The following is a 16,126-nucleotide window of genomic DNA, read 5'->3' as shown; positions in this document are numbered from 1 at the left end:
CTACTTTTAGCACGTTTCTGACTCCAAACAATTACAGGGGAAAAAAGGAACTTAAAAACCCTGAACGCCATCACAGAAAGAAACACCAAGGAGCAGTATCCTCGTATCATCCATGTATACCCCGTCATTTCCAGGTCACAATAGTAAAGAAGCAAGGGGGTATTCAAGATGAAGCTCTCTTAGCAAAAGATTGTGACCGAAAATCTTTGTGCATGTCCTTTGATAAGTATTTAAGAGTCAACAGAAGTAAACAGATTTCCTTCCTATGCTCCTTCACTGCCTAGACATTTATCCATAAACCATGAAACATGACTTTACACTCGGCTATGAAGCTATATATTCTATGTGGAAACCTCCCATGGAACACTACTAGGGAACTAGGCACCTGAAAGCAAAATAATATCAATAACTTAAATACACTCTCTCCTACATGTTCCTCAGGACTAATTCACAGTGGACAATGGAGAAATCTATTCATTATTCATAATTTTAGGAAATAAAATGCAAGGATTCCATAAAAGCAAATTAGAACATATAATAGGTTTGGTGGAGATTATGTGAAATGGGATAACAAAGGACTTTACAATGGCTGTACTGCCCATTTTAAATTCCATATACCTCACAGTGTAATATTAGCATCTATAATTAAAAAATACAAAGCAGTAACTCATAAATTACCTCCTTGTCTAGCATACAGACTTCCTCCAAAATAACCATTCACTGGAGATGTAGCAGCATAGACAAATATGGCTGTACTGAGCATTGACCCCCTCCTAAAAAGGCAAAACAACACATATGATAAACTAAAACCAACGATTTAAAGAAAATATCATATAGTCTATCACATTAACATTAGTTTAATTTCAAAAATAAATTTAACAGGAACACAAAAATATCCTTCTGGACTGCAAAGGACCTCAAAAGGTTGCCTAGTGAATGAATTTCTAGTTAAAATTGCACTTAAATAATAACAGACTGATCCTCATTCTTTTTAAATTTCAAGTTAAATTTCATAATATTCTAAACAAATATTTCACATTTCTTTGGCAAACATATTAGAAGCTGGCACTAAAACTGTTTTGCAATCCTGTGAACCAATCATATCATATGGAAAAGGATATTCATCTGTTAAGAAAAATAATTAGACTATTCCTCTTTATAATTTAACTGCTGGAGATTCTTGCCTGCTGATAGAAATAAAATGGAAGTACTATAACCTATATTATTGCTATTACTTTAAATGGTATAATACTGAGACTTTTCCTATTTAGTTTCCTTTACACTGTTAAAAACGTTTTTAAAAATCCATAGGTCCACAAATCAACATTAACTCAGATCAACAATTTCTAACCTCCTCTTCCAATAATGATATCTAAGCAATTCAGACCAACTCTCCTATTGAATAAAACTGGACAAAATATTTTAAATGCCTAATTGCAAACAGAAATACTAAAATGATAAAATGACAGTATCATTTACTATAATATAGAAATGTACTTAACTCACTAAAAATAAAGATCATTTCTGAAACTCACCACAACTAGGAAGGTAAAAGACTGTAGATAGAAAATATAACCTTGTCAATTTGAGATAAAGAATACTATTTTAAATAGAATTTACAAGAGTATCACACTAACGTGTGCACTGGAAGGATATACAACTTTCAAACATTAACCACCTTCTGGAAAATAATTATTATTACATTCCATTGTCCACCTACAAAGGCATCATACAGTCTTGAAACATGTACCACTCTTCCGTACAAACAATTATGTTCCATTTCTTAAAGAAGATACATAAGTTAAAACACTGCAATATTTAATTACATCAATATATAGCTAAATACAAGTGTGGCATAATATAGAAGTCTGTCATTCCCATGTTTAGAAGACTGTGGGTCTCTCAGTATCAATCAGTTTAAAAACCAGATTTGCCCACAGCCAACATCATTCTCAATGGTGAAAAACTGAAACCATTTCCTCTAAGATCAGGAACAAGACAAGGCTGTCCACTCTCACCACTGTTATTCAACATAGTTTTGGAAGTTTTAGCCACAGCAATCAGAGAAGAAAAAGGAATAAAAGGAATCCAAATCAGAAAAGAAGAAGTAAGATTGTCACCAGTTGCAGATGACATGATACTATACATAGAGAATCCTAAAGATACTACCAGAAAACTACTAGAGCTGATCAATGAACTTGGTAAAGAAGCAGGATACAAAATTAACACACAGAAATCTCCTGCATTCCTATACACTAAGGATGAAAACTCTGAAAGAGAAATTAAGGAAACACTCCCATTTGCCATTGCAACAAAAAGAATAAAATACCTAGGAATAAACCTACCTAAGGAGACAAAAGACCTGTATGCAGAAAACTATTAGACACTGATGAAAGAAATTAAAGATGATACAAATAGATGGAGAGATATACCATGTTCTTGGATTGGAAGAATCAACATTGTGAAAATGACTACATTACCCAAAGCAATCTACAGATTCAATGCAATCCCTATCAAACTATCAATGGCATTTTTCAGAGAACTAGAACAAAAAATTTCACAATTTATATGGAAACACAAAAAAACCCGAATAGCCAAAGCAATCTTGAGAAAGAAAAACAGAGCTGGAGGCATCAGGCTCCTGGACTTCAGACTATACTACAAAGCTACAGAAATCAAGACAGTATGGTACTGGCCCAAAACAGAAATATAGATCAATGGAACAGGATAGAAAGCCCAGAGATAAACCCACACCCATATGGTCACCTTGTTTTTGATAGAAGAGGCAAGAATATACAATGGAGAAAAGACAGCCTCTTCAATAAGTGGTGCTGGGAAAACTGGGCAGCTACATGTAAAAGAATGAAATTAGAACACTCCCTAACACCATACACAAAAATAAACTCAAAATGGAATAAAGACCTAAATGTAAGGCCAGATAGTATAAAACTCTTAGAGGAAAACATAGGCAGAACACTCTATGACATAAATCACAGCAAGATCCTTTTTGACCCACTTCCTAGAGAAATGGAAATAAAAACAAAAATAAACAAATGGGACCTAATCAAACTTAAAAGCTTTTGTACAGCAAAGGAGACCATGAACAAGACGAAAAGACAACCCTCAGAATGGGAGAAAATATTTGCAAATGAAGCAACTGACAAAGGATTAATCTCCAAAATTTACAAGCAGCCCATGCAGCTCAGTATCAAAAAAACAAATAACCCAATCCAAAAATGGGCAGAAGACCTAAATAGACATTTCTCCAAAGAACATATACAGATTGACAAAAAACACATGAAAGGATGCTCAACATCACTAACCATTAGAGAAATATAAATCAAAACTACAATGAGGTATCACCTTACACCAGTCACAATGGCCATCATCAAAAAATCTACAAACAATAAATGCTGTAGAGAAAAGGCAACCCTCCTGTACTGTTGGTGGGAATGTAAATTGATACAGCCACTATGGAGAACAGTATGGAGGTTTCTTAAAAGACTAAAAACAGAACTACCATACGACCCAGCAATCCCACTACTGGGCATATACCCTGAGAAAATCATAATTCAGAAAGAGTCATGTACCACAATGTTCATTGCAGCTCTATTTACAATAGCCAGGACATGGAAGCAACTTAAGTGTCCACCAACAGATGAATGGATAAAGAAGACGTGGCACATATATACAATGGAATATTACTCAGCCATAAAAAGAAACGAAATTGAACTATTTGTAGTGAGGTGGATGGACCCAGAGACTGTCATACAGAGTGAAGTAAATCAGAAAAAGAAAAATAAATACCGTATGCTAACACATATATATGGACTCTTAAAAAAATGGTTCTGAAGAAACTAGGGGCAGGACAGAAATAAAGATGTAGATGTAGAGAGTGGACTTGAGGACACAGGGAGGGGGAAGGGTAAGCTGGGATGAAGTGAGAGAGTGGCATGGACTTATATATACTACCAAATGTGAAATAGATAGCTAGTGAGAAGCAGCCACATAGCACAGGGGGATCAGCTCAGTGCTTTGTGACCACCTAGAAGGGTGGGATAGGGAGGGTGGGAGGGAGACGCAAGAGGGAGGAGATATGGGGATATATGTATATGTATAGCTGAATCACTATGTTATAAAGCAGAAACTAACACACCATTGTAAAGCAATTATACTCCAATCAAGATGTTAAAAAATCAAATAAATAAATAAATAAAAATAAAAACCAGATTTGTTTTTTTAAGTATCCAATTAAACACTGCAGGTACTAACTTATTTCTTCCAGACTATCATTAACAAATTGATCCATTCTGTTTATAACTGGGTGTGTGACCACTGACAGAGAGTTCAAAAAGGCTGCTCATGTGACTGAGAGTCCAAAATGACTACCAGCGGGTTAAGTTTGTAGTCGCCAGAGACATTTCCACTAAATGGAAGTGTGAGTATAAGTTACAGTTTTAAAAATCAGACATACCCTTGCACCTCTTTGTTCATAAATATTTTATGGGTATTTTCTACCGAAAATAGACCATTTTCATCTACACTGAAAAAATCTGCTGAAGTGGGGAACTGTCCTCCTTGTTCATCTCTCCAAGACTGGGGGTGGGGGGAAGAGGGTGATATCTAAGTAGCTGCTTCACCTACACTTGCCATCTCACCACTGCAAAGCAAGTTTCAACACAGCAGCTGCATTTTACCAGACTCACCCATACCTTCTCAAGCACCACGCCTTCCCAAGGGTTAATATCACACTAACTGGCATCCCTACATTGATGCTGATCCTCTACCTATCTAAATATTTTTTTCTTCCCTGACTGCTATGACCATCATTGAGCAAAGTAATTTTCACATGTTACATTATCTGCTTTTTATCCTCTAGAATCCTTTAGATTCCTACTCTGGAGTGAGTCTTACAAATTTTATGTGCAAGTTTTTCATTTTCTCACCTCTTTGCATTTTTACTATCTCTATCTTCATTTCTACAGCCCAGAAAATTAAGAGACACATTCTGGAGTAAGAGTGCCTAGGTTCAAATCCCAGCTTACTAACACCCTTTACTAATAGCTGTGTGATCTTACTCAAATTACTTAACCTCCCTGAGCTTTACTCTTCTCATCTGTGGGATGGAGATAAGAATAGTCCCTTTATGGGGCTGACGTGAGGATTAAATGAGCTAATGAGCATAAAGCTCCTAACACGGAACCTCAATAATGTTAGTCACTTTGATATCATAATAATACTGCTATAATAATACTCACAGCTGTAGTACTTACCATGTAAATGATTAAGTATGTTCACTTCAAATAAGCACAACGTAGAACAACTATCGATAATAATGACAGGCTAAAATAACAATGCATGGCTTGCCTACTAATACCATCTATTAGATGCAGTTTCTTATTTCTAAAAGCTGCTGAAGGTCTATAAGCAGAAGAGCTTTGGAATTAAAAAATGAACTGCCAACACTGTAACCCTAACATTTGAGAAGGAACAAAGCAAACACTTGGATTCTAGGAGAGGTTACCCACTACTCACTTATAAGACTGTGACTACTCCAAAGAAGACATACAGATGGCCAAGAGGCACATGGAAAGCTGCTCAATATCACTAGTCATTAGAGAAATGCAAGTCAAAACTACAATGAGGTATCACCTCACACCAGTTAGAATGGGCATCATCAGAAAATCTACAAACAACAAATGCTGGAGAGGGTGTGGAGAAAAGGGAAGCTTCTTGCACTGTTGGTGGGAATGTAACTTGCTACAGCCACTATGGAGAACAGTATGGTGGCTCCGTAAAAAACTAAAAATAGAACTACCATATGACCCAGCAATCCCACTACTGGGCATATACCCAGAGAAAACCATAATTCAAAAAGAATTACTACCCCAATGTTCACTGCAGCACTATTTACAATAGCCAGGTCATGGAAGCAACCTAAATGCCCATCAACAGACGAATGGATAAAGAAGATGTGGTACATATATACAATGGAATATTACTCAGCCATAAAAAGGAACGAAATGGGGTCATTTGTAGAGACATGGATGGATCTAAAGACTGTCATACAGAGTGAAGTAAGTCAGAAAGAGAACAACAAATATCGTATATTAACACATATATGTGGAACCTAGAAAAATGGCACAGATGAACCAGTTTGCAGGGCAGAAATAGAGACAAAGATGTAGAGAACAAACATCTGGACACCAAGGGGGGAAAGTGGTGGGGGGTGGTGATGGTGGTGGGATGAACTGGGAGACTGGGACTAACATATATACACTAATATGTATAAAATGGGTAACTAATAAGAACGTGCTGTATAAAAAATAAATAAAATTCAAGAAAAAAAGACTGTGACTATACAGTCAGTGTCAATTCCGTAGTGATGCATTTAATCCAGTATTTAATGTAAAGCATGACTTCTTGAAAGATTTGAAATGCTTTTCTTGAATTTGGGATTTCATTTGAAATATATTATATCCTAAAATAAGAACTACCTACCAGAACACTGAAGTTTAGGTTTTGGCTAATTATTTTAAGGTTTATGCGGTAAATAAATTACAAAGGTTATATTAAAGAAATATGACAGAAACTACAGAGAAATAACTTTGTTGATTAATACACATTCACTGCAGTTCAACAAGCACTGATTGAGTACCTTGCATATACAAAGTTCTTGACGTACTCTCAGAATGCAAAGATAAGACCCAGCCCTTGCTCTCAAGGAGCTTACTGTCCAGTGGAAGAAACAGCAATTTTGTATAGTTAAATATTTAATATACAACTAAAGAGCCATGCTTTCAGCAAAACAATTTACTGCTTGTCCACCAAATGCCAAGCACATTTAAGCAAGAAGGCATCATGAACTGAAACAGAGGTACGAGATATAACTGGGGACAAGTGTCATTCTGACTGAGGACTTAATGGGGTGGCATCTATACCCCAGGCTCAGAGCATGTTTGCTTTGCTGAGGTCATGGTTCTCTGAGCACAGGTTATAGGGCTACTAAATAGGGACTTGAGATCTTGGTGAATGTACAACTTTTCCTTATGATCCAAAGGCCTCACATCAAGAACTTCTTGCAGGACTTCTCTGGTGGCGCAGTGGTTAAGAATCCGCCTGCCAATGCAGGGGACACGGGTTCGAGCCCTGGTCTGGGAAGATTCCACATGCTGCAGAGCAATTAAGCCCATACGCCACAACTACTGAGCCTGTACTCTAGAGCCCGCGAGCCACAACTACTGAGCCCGTCTGCCACAACTACTGAAACCCACGCGCCTAGAGTCCATGCTCTGCAATAAGAGAAGCCACCGCAGTGAGAAGCCCGTGCACCGCAACGAAGGGTAGCCACCTCTCACCATACCTAGAGAAAGACGCGCGCAGCAACAAAGACCCAACGCATCCAAAAATAAATAAATTTATCAAAAAAAAAGAATTTCTTGCAACTGGTTCAGTTTTCAAAGAAAAAATGTACCAGAAAACCATGTAAAGATAGGATAAGAAGTCATCCAATTGTTTTTCTAACCTCATGTGCCTTTTCCACCACTCTTTTTACTGTTATTTACAATGCTTTCTTCTGTCTGTAGAGTCTACAAGTTTTGGAGGCAGATGTGAAGTACTAACTCAGTAAATGTGTAATCCTTGTGCGTTTCTTATGAAGACCTAATTGGATCTTCAGATTTCAAAAAAGTGCCTATTCACTTTGTCAAACAACTCTGATTTGTAACTAATTCTGCTCATACCTCTAATGGAAAATAACCTTTATAACCAACCAACATGTTCAGTAAGGCTAATAATTTTAGGATATAACAGAAAAATATACTTACAGCTAAAGAATACTGCTCATTATTTAATTTGTTTGCAATAATGATATTTAGGCTATTTAAATTCTAAGATAATTGAAACAGCGAATATTTAATTATGATTGACTTAAAGGTTCCAATTATTAAAACTATTCAAGAACAACAAAAAAGTAATAAAGTTAAGCACATGAACTTACTCTGTATACAAATCTTCTATCATTGCAACAATAATAACAATGAGAGACACAGCAAATATCTGACATCCAGAACCAATGAGAGAGGAAAATATCAGCGGGTGACTTGATGGTCTAAATACATCTCCATGCACCTGCTTCCATCCATACTCATCTCCTAGGTCTCTATCCTATATACATATATATGTTGAGAGAAAAGAAAATAATTCAGAATGAAATTAAAATACATAAAATAGGTAAAAATTTACAATTACTGTCGTAAGTTCCCTCACTACAAATTTAAAGGTATTAAAAGGGTTTCAAAATACCAAGAAAAGACATTTGTTCTAATTTAAAATAATTTCTGCCTTAATAACTTATAATGTTAAAGTGTTGTAATATTACTGAGGCTCAGGAAGGTGGATCCTGGTTGTACTCAGAGAATCTCAAAGAATGGAAAAAGAAAAGGTCTAGGCGCAAAAAGAAATGGTCAAACTGGGAGAAAAGCCCAATGGCTCTCTGAATGTTACATTCAGACACTACTCTTGACCTTTACATCATGACTAAGGCTCACATATGAGTGGGGGCCAGGTGGAGAGCAAAACTGAAGAAGATTAAAACCAGTACTAGATGGCCTAGCAATGCAGAAATCTCCCTTATAGCCTGGAGCCTAAGAAAATACACAGGGAATATATCAAATAGTTAAATATCATTTAACTGTCTATAGCATTTTTTTAAAAAGGATTCAATTTTGCCTTTTCAACCCAAGTAAGCAAGTATCCAAAACAGTGTTTCTTAAGAAATATCAGTCCCTCAAGATAATCTTCGTGGCTTTTTTGGCCTTGGCGGGGGATGGGTAGGGGGGTCCTGGTCAGCTATGTTTGAGAGGCACCAAATATTTCATCTACCCTCTGATACTTCACAATACACATGAGCATATTAAAATTTTAGTTTGTTTAACTGTTTTCCAAACTTATTTAATGATGGAGCATATCTACACAGAGTAGCCATTAACAACTGAATCACTCTGCTGTACACTTGAAACCAACACAACATTGTAAATTAACCACACTTCAATTAGAAAAAAAAAAAGAATAGCCATTAACATTCCCTGGCAGTCCAGTGGTTAGGACTCCAAGCTTCCACTGCTTAGGGCACGGGTTCAATCCCTGGTCAAGAACTAAGATCCTGCAAGCCACACAGTGCAGCCAAAAAAATTAAAAACAAAAAAACACCACTTTTGCTCATTTACGACACTGTTCTACAATTTAGTAAAAATAATTTAGAAACAACCCTCCCCTTTGAACCTACTAAACTAAATGTAAATCAATCCTTCCACCTACTCCCTTAATTTTATGCAATACTTAACAGCATTAGAAAGATACCAATACAAGTCTACGACCTCCTAGCTGCAATTCTGAAATCAAAAGCTCTGAAAAGTGAAAAGTCTGCCTCACAAGTTTGACATATCCTTATTTGGTGGCAAATCTTGGAGAGAACTAACAAGAGGTTATTTATACTGTTTATTTATCCCACTTAGGGTGAACATTCATATGTTTTGCTGAAAACACATTAATATATTTGATTATAGGACATGTAATCAGGGCATGTAAAAACATTAAAATATTTGGTTAGAGACCCCTCAGGGAGCTTTCTACCTTTCTAAAACCTGAAAATTCTGAATTCTAAAGCTTATCTGACCTCAGGATTATGGACTTGCTTCCAACATTCAATAACACTGAGTTAAATTATTTTAAAAATACAATGTAAAATGTTTGCTTACCATGTCATCCATTTCTTCTTCTTTACTGTACCGGGCATAGTCTTTTCTTAAAGTTCTCATTAAAATCATTGAAACTAAGCCCACCAAGAAGATAACCATCATGAAGGAGTTGAAAATTGAAAACCAGTGAATCTAAAATAACAGAAAATAAAATATTACTTACTTGAAATACCAGTTACAAAATACATAGGTTTCATGAGGACATTGGGATGTTAATGCAAAAAAACCCCACAAAAGTCTTCTAAAAACTTTTACATGAAAAGCCAAAACTAAGATATACTGGGAAAGAGTAATCAAAGGGATTGGCTTTCTTTCCAGTAAGCTTTAGATGCATTAAAAGTATGATACTGTTTACACGGATTATCACAATCAAATTTATTGTACAAATAAAATACAATTTGGCCACACGGAATATGCTATTCAGCATTAGAGAGAAAGAACATGGGTTTTGGAGTCAAACAGGTCTGAGTTTTAACACAGGCCCTGACCCCAGTTTTCTTACATCAAAAATGAAGGAAATAATACTATATCGTAAGTGATTTGTATGGTTTAATACATATATAAACTGTACGGCACCGTGACTGGCGCAGAGCAGTAAATACTCAATAAATTTTAGTTCCCTTCCCTCTAACTAAGCAACAACCTGAAAACCTCTTTAAAATTATAAGACGAAACCATCATAGCTGCCCGCCATGAACTTAAGCCACCTTCCTGAATGACCTGCTTCACTTGCTTCCAGTTCATCCTCTTCACCCTGCCGCCACCATCATGCACTCCTCTCCAAAGCAGCTATCCATGGTACAGAGAACTCTGAGGTACCCTATAGTTTCTCAATGCCCCCAAGGCTCTTTTTTTTTTTTTTTTTTTTTTTTTGCGGTACGCAGGCCTCTCACTGTTGTGGCCTCTCCCACTGTGGAGCACAGGCTCCAGACACGCAGGCTCAGTGGCCATGGCTCACGGGCCCAGCCGCTCCGCGGCATGTGGGATCCTCCCGGACCAGGGCACGAACCCGTGTCCCCTGTATCGGCAGGTGGACTCTCAACCACTGTGCCACCAGGGAAGCCCCCCACAAGGCTCTTGACTTAGATTTTACCCACACATTTGTCACAAAATTATGTCCAGATTCAGTACCTCTGACTTCAACTGTCTGTGGCACTGTCCAGCAATTCCTTTATATTTTAATTCCCAAAATTTCCTTATGGATAGTTCCAAAATTTCTCTTCTCTCTCAATTTCATTTATTTTTCCCTTCCTCTCTATTTCCATGCCATCACCTCATACCTGATAGCTCTAATGGCCTCCTAGTTGACGACCTTTATGTTTGTTCTTTCTCCTTCCTTTCAATCTATCCGACAAAAGCTTATCCAGCAAATCTTTCTGAAACATCATGTTCATATATCACTTCTCTATTCTAAAACTTACAGTGACATTCCCTGTTTTCTCACATAACAAACCTAAACTATTTGCCCTAATATTCTGTACCCCTTGTAAGACGGCCACCTCAGCTTAACTAGCCAACCTTTCTTTCCTCTGTATCTTATATTCCAATCAGGCCTACCGTTCCTCAATGACCTAAAAGTACAGCTTATTCACTTCCACCTCTGTATCCTTCTCAGAATTTCTTCTCACATGGGATCCACTTCTATCTACCTTTGTAAATTCTATCTACAATTTAAAACCCAACTCAAAACCCCTCTCCTCCATAAAACCTCTCATATACATATTTTAATTATTCACAGATACTCTCCTGCTCTAAACATCTACAGATACATAGAATATTTAACATAAAGGAGGTACTGTTCTGTACAATTAGGATTTTAATTAGATTTTAACTTGGGCTAACATGCTGAGCATGTGCACTAAAGTGAAAAGCAGTACTGGCTGTTATCCACCCCGAGGCTTCAGGCAACTGATAAACTATGGCTTCCCCTGAAAAACAAGGGGCAGTCAACTGCCTCTGCCTCTTCATAAGGTCATTTCTTCCTTCATTCAACAACTTATTTATTAAATACCTATTGAAATTATAAAGGATATAATGAATGCATTATATTTTGAAATATTTACCAAAAAGGGTTGTATAAATTTATCACAAAAGTATCACTTAAGATTTATAAATGCAGGCTATAATAATAGGCTTTTCCAAAGGTTTGATTTTGTTTCTACTCTGGGAAATTAATGACCCAGAAAAGGACAAGAGAGAAAAAAATTTATATACATACACATATATATATACATATATATATAACTCATATCTCTTTTCAGTCAATTTATCAAATTTTTGAAGGTTTATATAGTTACTACTTAGTAATAAGAAAGATACACCCCAAAATGCAAAAATTTCTAGCAAAGCTCTCTATCTTCTAAGATACAAACATTAAACTAATACAGATTATAATGTACTACTAATAACCTGACATTTTATAATATTCCTTTATCCCCCAAATTATAAAATGTTGTATGATTCTGAAATTGTTAACCAAGGGAAATATTTCTTTAAAACAATAAAGTAATGAGCTGTCACAGAGGGGTTACTAACCCTACGAACTGCTGACTTCAGCACCCCTAGTGTTGCTAATCCGAAAGCAGCACCCCAGGTTTGTCATAAATGTTAGAACACTGGAGATTAACTAACTATACCACCAGGGCTGCCTCTTCCTGAGCACCTGAACCAGGTGCTTTATATACACTGTCAAATGGAATTTCACAACAACTCTGCAAGGTGTATAACCCCTGCTTCACTACTGAAAAGAAGCTGAACAACTGAGTCATCTGACCACAGGTACAGTAAATGGCAGAGACAGAGTCTGTATCCAGCTGGGGCTTCTAAGTCTGTGTTTGTAGTCACTGTATTAGAAACAATCCCAACTCTTACACAGTAGATCCCATCCACTCCTGCCTACTCAAGGAAAATGCTTCAGTAATTCTCCCCCATCTCCTGAATCATCAGTTTTGTACTCTCTACTGAACCCCATCAACATAACAAACATATTTTTCTTACATTTCAAAAAAAAAAAAACCCAAAACAAACCCCCACCCCCCTCCTGATTCCATCTTTCCTACTGGCTACTACACCATTTCTGCACTCCCTTTAGTAGCAAACTTGCTGCCTCCAATTCCTCTCCTCCCACTCCCTCTCAGACCAGCTCTGTTGAGATTTTGCCCCACCACTACACCAAACCTGCTCTTTGTCAAGTTCACTGACGACCCATGAATCAACAGGTACTTTCAGTACTCATCTTACCTGACCCATCAGCAACAATTCAGAACTAATCTTTCTATCCTCTGTGACAGACTTTCCTCTCTTGGCTTCCAAGGTACCATACAATCTTTTTTTCGCCCCATACCTTACCAATATCTCCTCAGGGCCCTTAGCTGGTTTCTCCTTTTCTCCCTGAACTTACACGACTGCTCCCAGGGCTCAGTCCTTAGTCCTCTTCTATTTGTACATACTCTTCCTTGGTATTGCATTCAGTCTCGCAGCTTTAAATACTATTTAGATGCCAATGGCTACAAAATTTGTAGGCCTCTCTTTTGAACTCCAGATTGATATATCCAACTAGCTGGTCATTATCTCTGTCTGGATATCTTACAGACACTTCAAAACCACCATGTCCCAAACTGTACTCTGATCTTCCCCTCCATCTCTCCAAATACAGCTTTTCCACCCCACTGACAGCAGCTCCACTCTGATAGATGCTCAGGCCAAAAACTGTGGAGTCTTTCTCAAACCTTCTTTATCTTTCTATCCATCAGGAAATCTTGCTGGCTCTACCTTCAAAATACGTTCAGAATCTGGCATCTTCTCGCCACCTCCACTGCTATGCCTTGGTCTGAGCCACATTTACTTCTTTTTTTTTTTTTTTGCGGTACGCGGGCCTCTCACTGTTGTGGCCTCTCCCGTTGCGGAGCACAGGCTCCGGACGCGCAGGCTCAGCGGCCAAGGCTCACGGGCCCAGCTGCTCCGCGGCATGTGGGATCTTCCCGGACCGGGCCACGCACCCGCGTCCCCTGCATCGGCAGGCGGACTCTCAACCACTGCGCCACCAGGGAAGCCCCACATTTACTTCTTATCTGCATTAATGCGACAGCCTCTCCAGTGGTAACCCTGCTACTCCCCGTTTCCCACACAACCCATTTTCAACATCACAACCTGAAGGACCCTTTTTAAAAAGAAGTCAGATCTGCCATTACCCTGCTGAAAACACTATCCTGCCCCCTTTGCATTTCAAGTCCTTAAAGCAGCCATGGATGATCTGGCTCCTGCTGCCTCTCGGACTTCATCTCCTGCTTCTCATCCCCTTGCTCTGCCCCAGCCATACGGGCCTCCTTGCTATTCCTCAAGCACAACAAGCATGTTCCCACCTAACAGGCCTTTCCATGGTGTTGCTTCTGCCTGGAATACTCTTTCTCCAGATGGCCACATTCCTTATTTCCTTCAACTCCTTCAAGCTTTTGCTCAGAAGTCCATCTCAGAGGCTTACCCTGTCCTCCGTACTCAAAACTACAACTTGCTCTACCCACAGCACTCTTACCCAACTGCTCTTTTTTATTTTTCCACGTACACATTTTTCAACATACTATACATTTTAGTTATTATGTTTACTGCATGTCTCCCCCACTAGTATGTACGCTCCAAGAGGGCATGGATCTTTGACATTCATTCTCTAATGTATTCCACTTACTGAGTACAGTGCTTGACACACAGCAAGTGCTCGATTAATATTTGTTTAAAAATATATATATGGTATACAGTTCTACTAGTGAAAATGCCGAAAGGCAGCCTTTCCACCAAGCTGTCACTACCCCATGAGACTAGAAGCAAGTAGACCTAGGTGTTCTGGTAGGGAATGTCAGTTGGAAGCCCTCATATTCTCAAATGCTACTTGAAGTTATTTGTGCCTGTACCTTTAAATGGACTACCATGCTCAGGACTGCCTGAGCGCTGAATCTGAGGAAAAGCCCTGGGAGGGTAGGGGAGGGAACCGTAGCTCCAGGAGTAGCACACTAAATCTTTCAGTAGGGGCTAAACCCCAAACAGCTTCATTTTTTTCTCCTAGGACCCCGTGGAAGATTAGAAGTAGTAACAGGTTCTGGTGGAGTCTAAAGGTGGAAACTGGCTGCAATGATATAACTCTGAGACAAAAAAAAACTTATAAGCCATCTCAAAAATTGGTGACTAATAAACCAGGATTTCAGTCCAAAAGAGAGAAGAGGCAAGTCAGGAAGAAAGTCAGAAGAATGGATATATCCCCTTATACCTTGTAGTTTTTTCAGGTCCATCCTTGAAGGAGTGAACCACCAAAATAAAATCTGTTTTTTGCTAAAAATAACCAAAGCTATCTGTACAAAACCAGCAGCAATACCACTAGACTAAGGATCTGAGATCCAGTGTATACCTGCAGGTGGGGGGGTGGGAGGCATCTTTCCATTCTTGGTGTTTCTTTGTATGTGGAAGGATTTCCCCTGGCAAAAACTCCTGGTATCACTCCACTCTTGTATTCATTCCTTCCTAGAGGATGCATACATTCTGCTCTGTTTCTCCACACTGTAATTTTTACACACACAGGCGCCTAGGTAGGAAAACTTGAAACAGTCCAGCACTGTCTGAGTGTGTTAAGTTTCTCCAATTCTGAGTTTCAATATTAAGAAGGCCACTTGACCACAGTTACAGCCACATTCTCCAGTATTAGCCTCATTAGCAATAAAAGTGGTATCTTGGCTTCCCATATGCTGTATTCTTCCTTGTGTATCTCTTCACTGGTTTAAACCAGGCATGATGAAGGAAGCTTTTGACTGCTCCTCTAAAACTCTCTAACACTCTTATGACTCTCAGCTCACATCTGAAATCAGCATTAGTTAAATCTTTGAGATCCACAGCCCTAGCACAGTGCCCTATACGTGGCAGATGCTAATTGTTTAACTGATTGAAGCACACACTGAACGTCTTAAAATACACAATTTACCTACCCTGTGTTGAAAAAAGGATGGATCAAGGTATTTGTCAAATCGATCTTCAAATTTTACATCTGACTTTTTCCATTTTACCTGAAAAAAATTTTCTTCATTTGAAAATCAAGGCCAGTAAACAATAATCTGATAACAAAACTCTGAGCAAAATTTGAAAAGATTTACACACTTAGAATAAGATACTAGAGAAATAGTAGAAAGTTACTACCAATTTGAGAAGTTGAAATACATGATAAAAAAAACTAGCCAACTTTCCTCTCTGTGTATTAACAAAACTTATCACTTAGAGGGATCATTTCAGTTTTCAAGGACTATTAACTGTTGCTGACTTACATTCTCTGACCTCATAAACGTGATAACTCAATTAAACAGACCAAATAAAATAAGAATCTGTACATCTTT

At 38.0% G+C, this 16,126-nt stretch overlaps 1 protein-coding gene across 1 annotated transcript in view; it reads right to left on the bottom strand.

Moving 5' to 3' along the window:
• TM9SF3 (transmembrane 9 superfamily member 3) overlaps positions 1-16,126 on the bottom strand; it is a 77,808-nt gene that overhangs the window by 39,867 nt on the left and 21,815 nt on the right. Inside the window, exons 5-8 of the mRNA XM_081244055.1 lie at positions 15,725-15,802; positions 9,759-9,890; positions 8,000-8,166; positions 679-773 (exon numbers count right to left, since the gene is read on the bottom strand). Of these exons, the coding sequence (XP_081100181.1) occupies positions 679-773; positions 8,000-8,166; positions 9,759-9,890; positions 15,725-15,802 (472 nt within the window). The remainder of the gene's footprint in view (positions 1-678; positions 774-7,999; positions 8,167-9,758; positions 9,891-15,724; positions 15,803-16,126) is intronic.

This window comes from Mesoplodon bidens, assembly GCF_964165515.1.
Source record: "Mesoplodon bidens genome assembly, chromosome: 1".
In the NCBI taxonomy this organism is placed as follows: Eukaryota; Metazoa; Chordata; class Mammalia; order Artiodactyla; family Ziphiidae; genus Mesoplodon; species Mesoplodon bidens.
The sequence above is the reverse complement of the archived record's forward strand: the minus strand, read 5'-3'. Positions and strand labels throughout refer to the sequence as shown.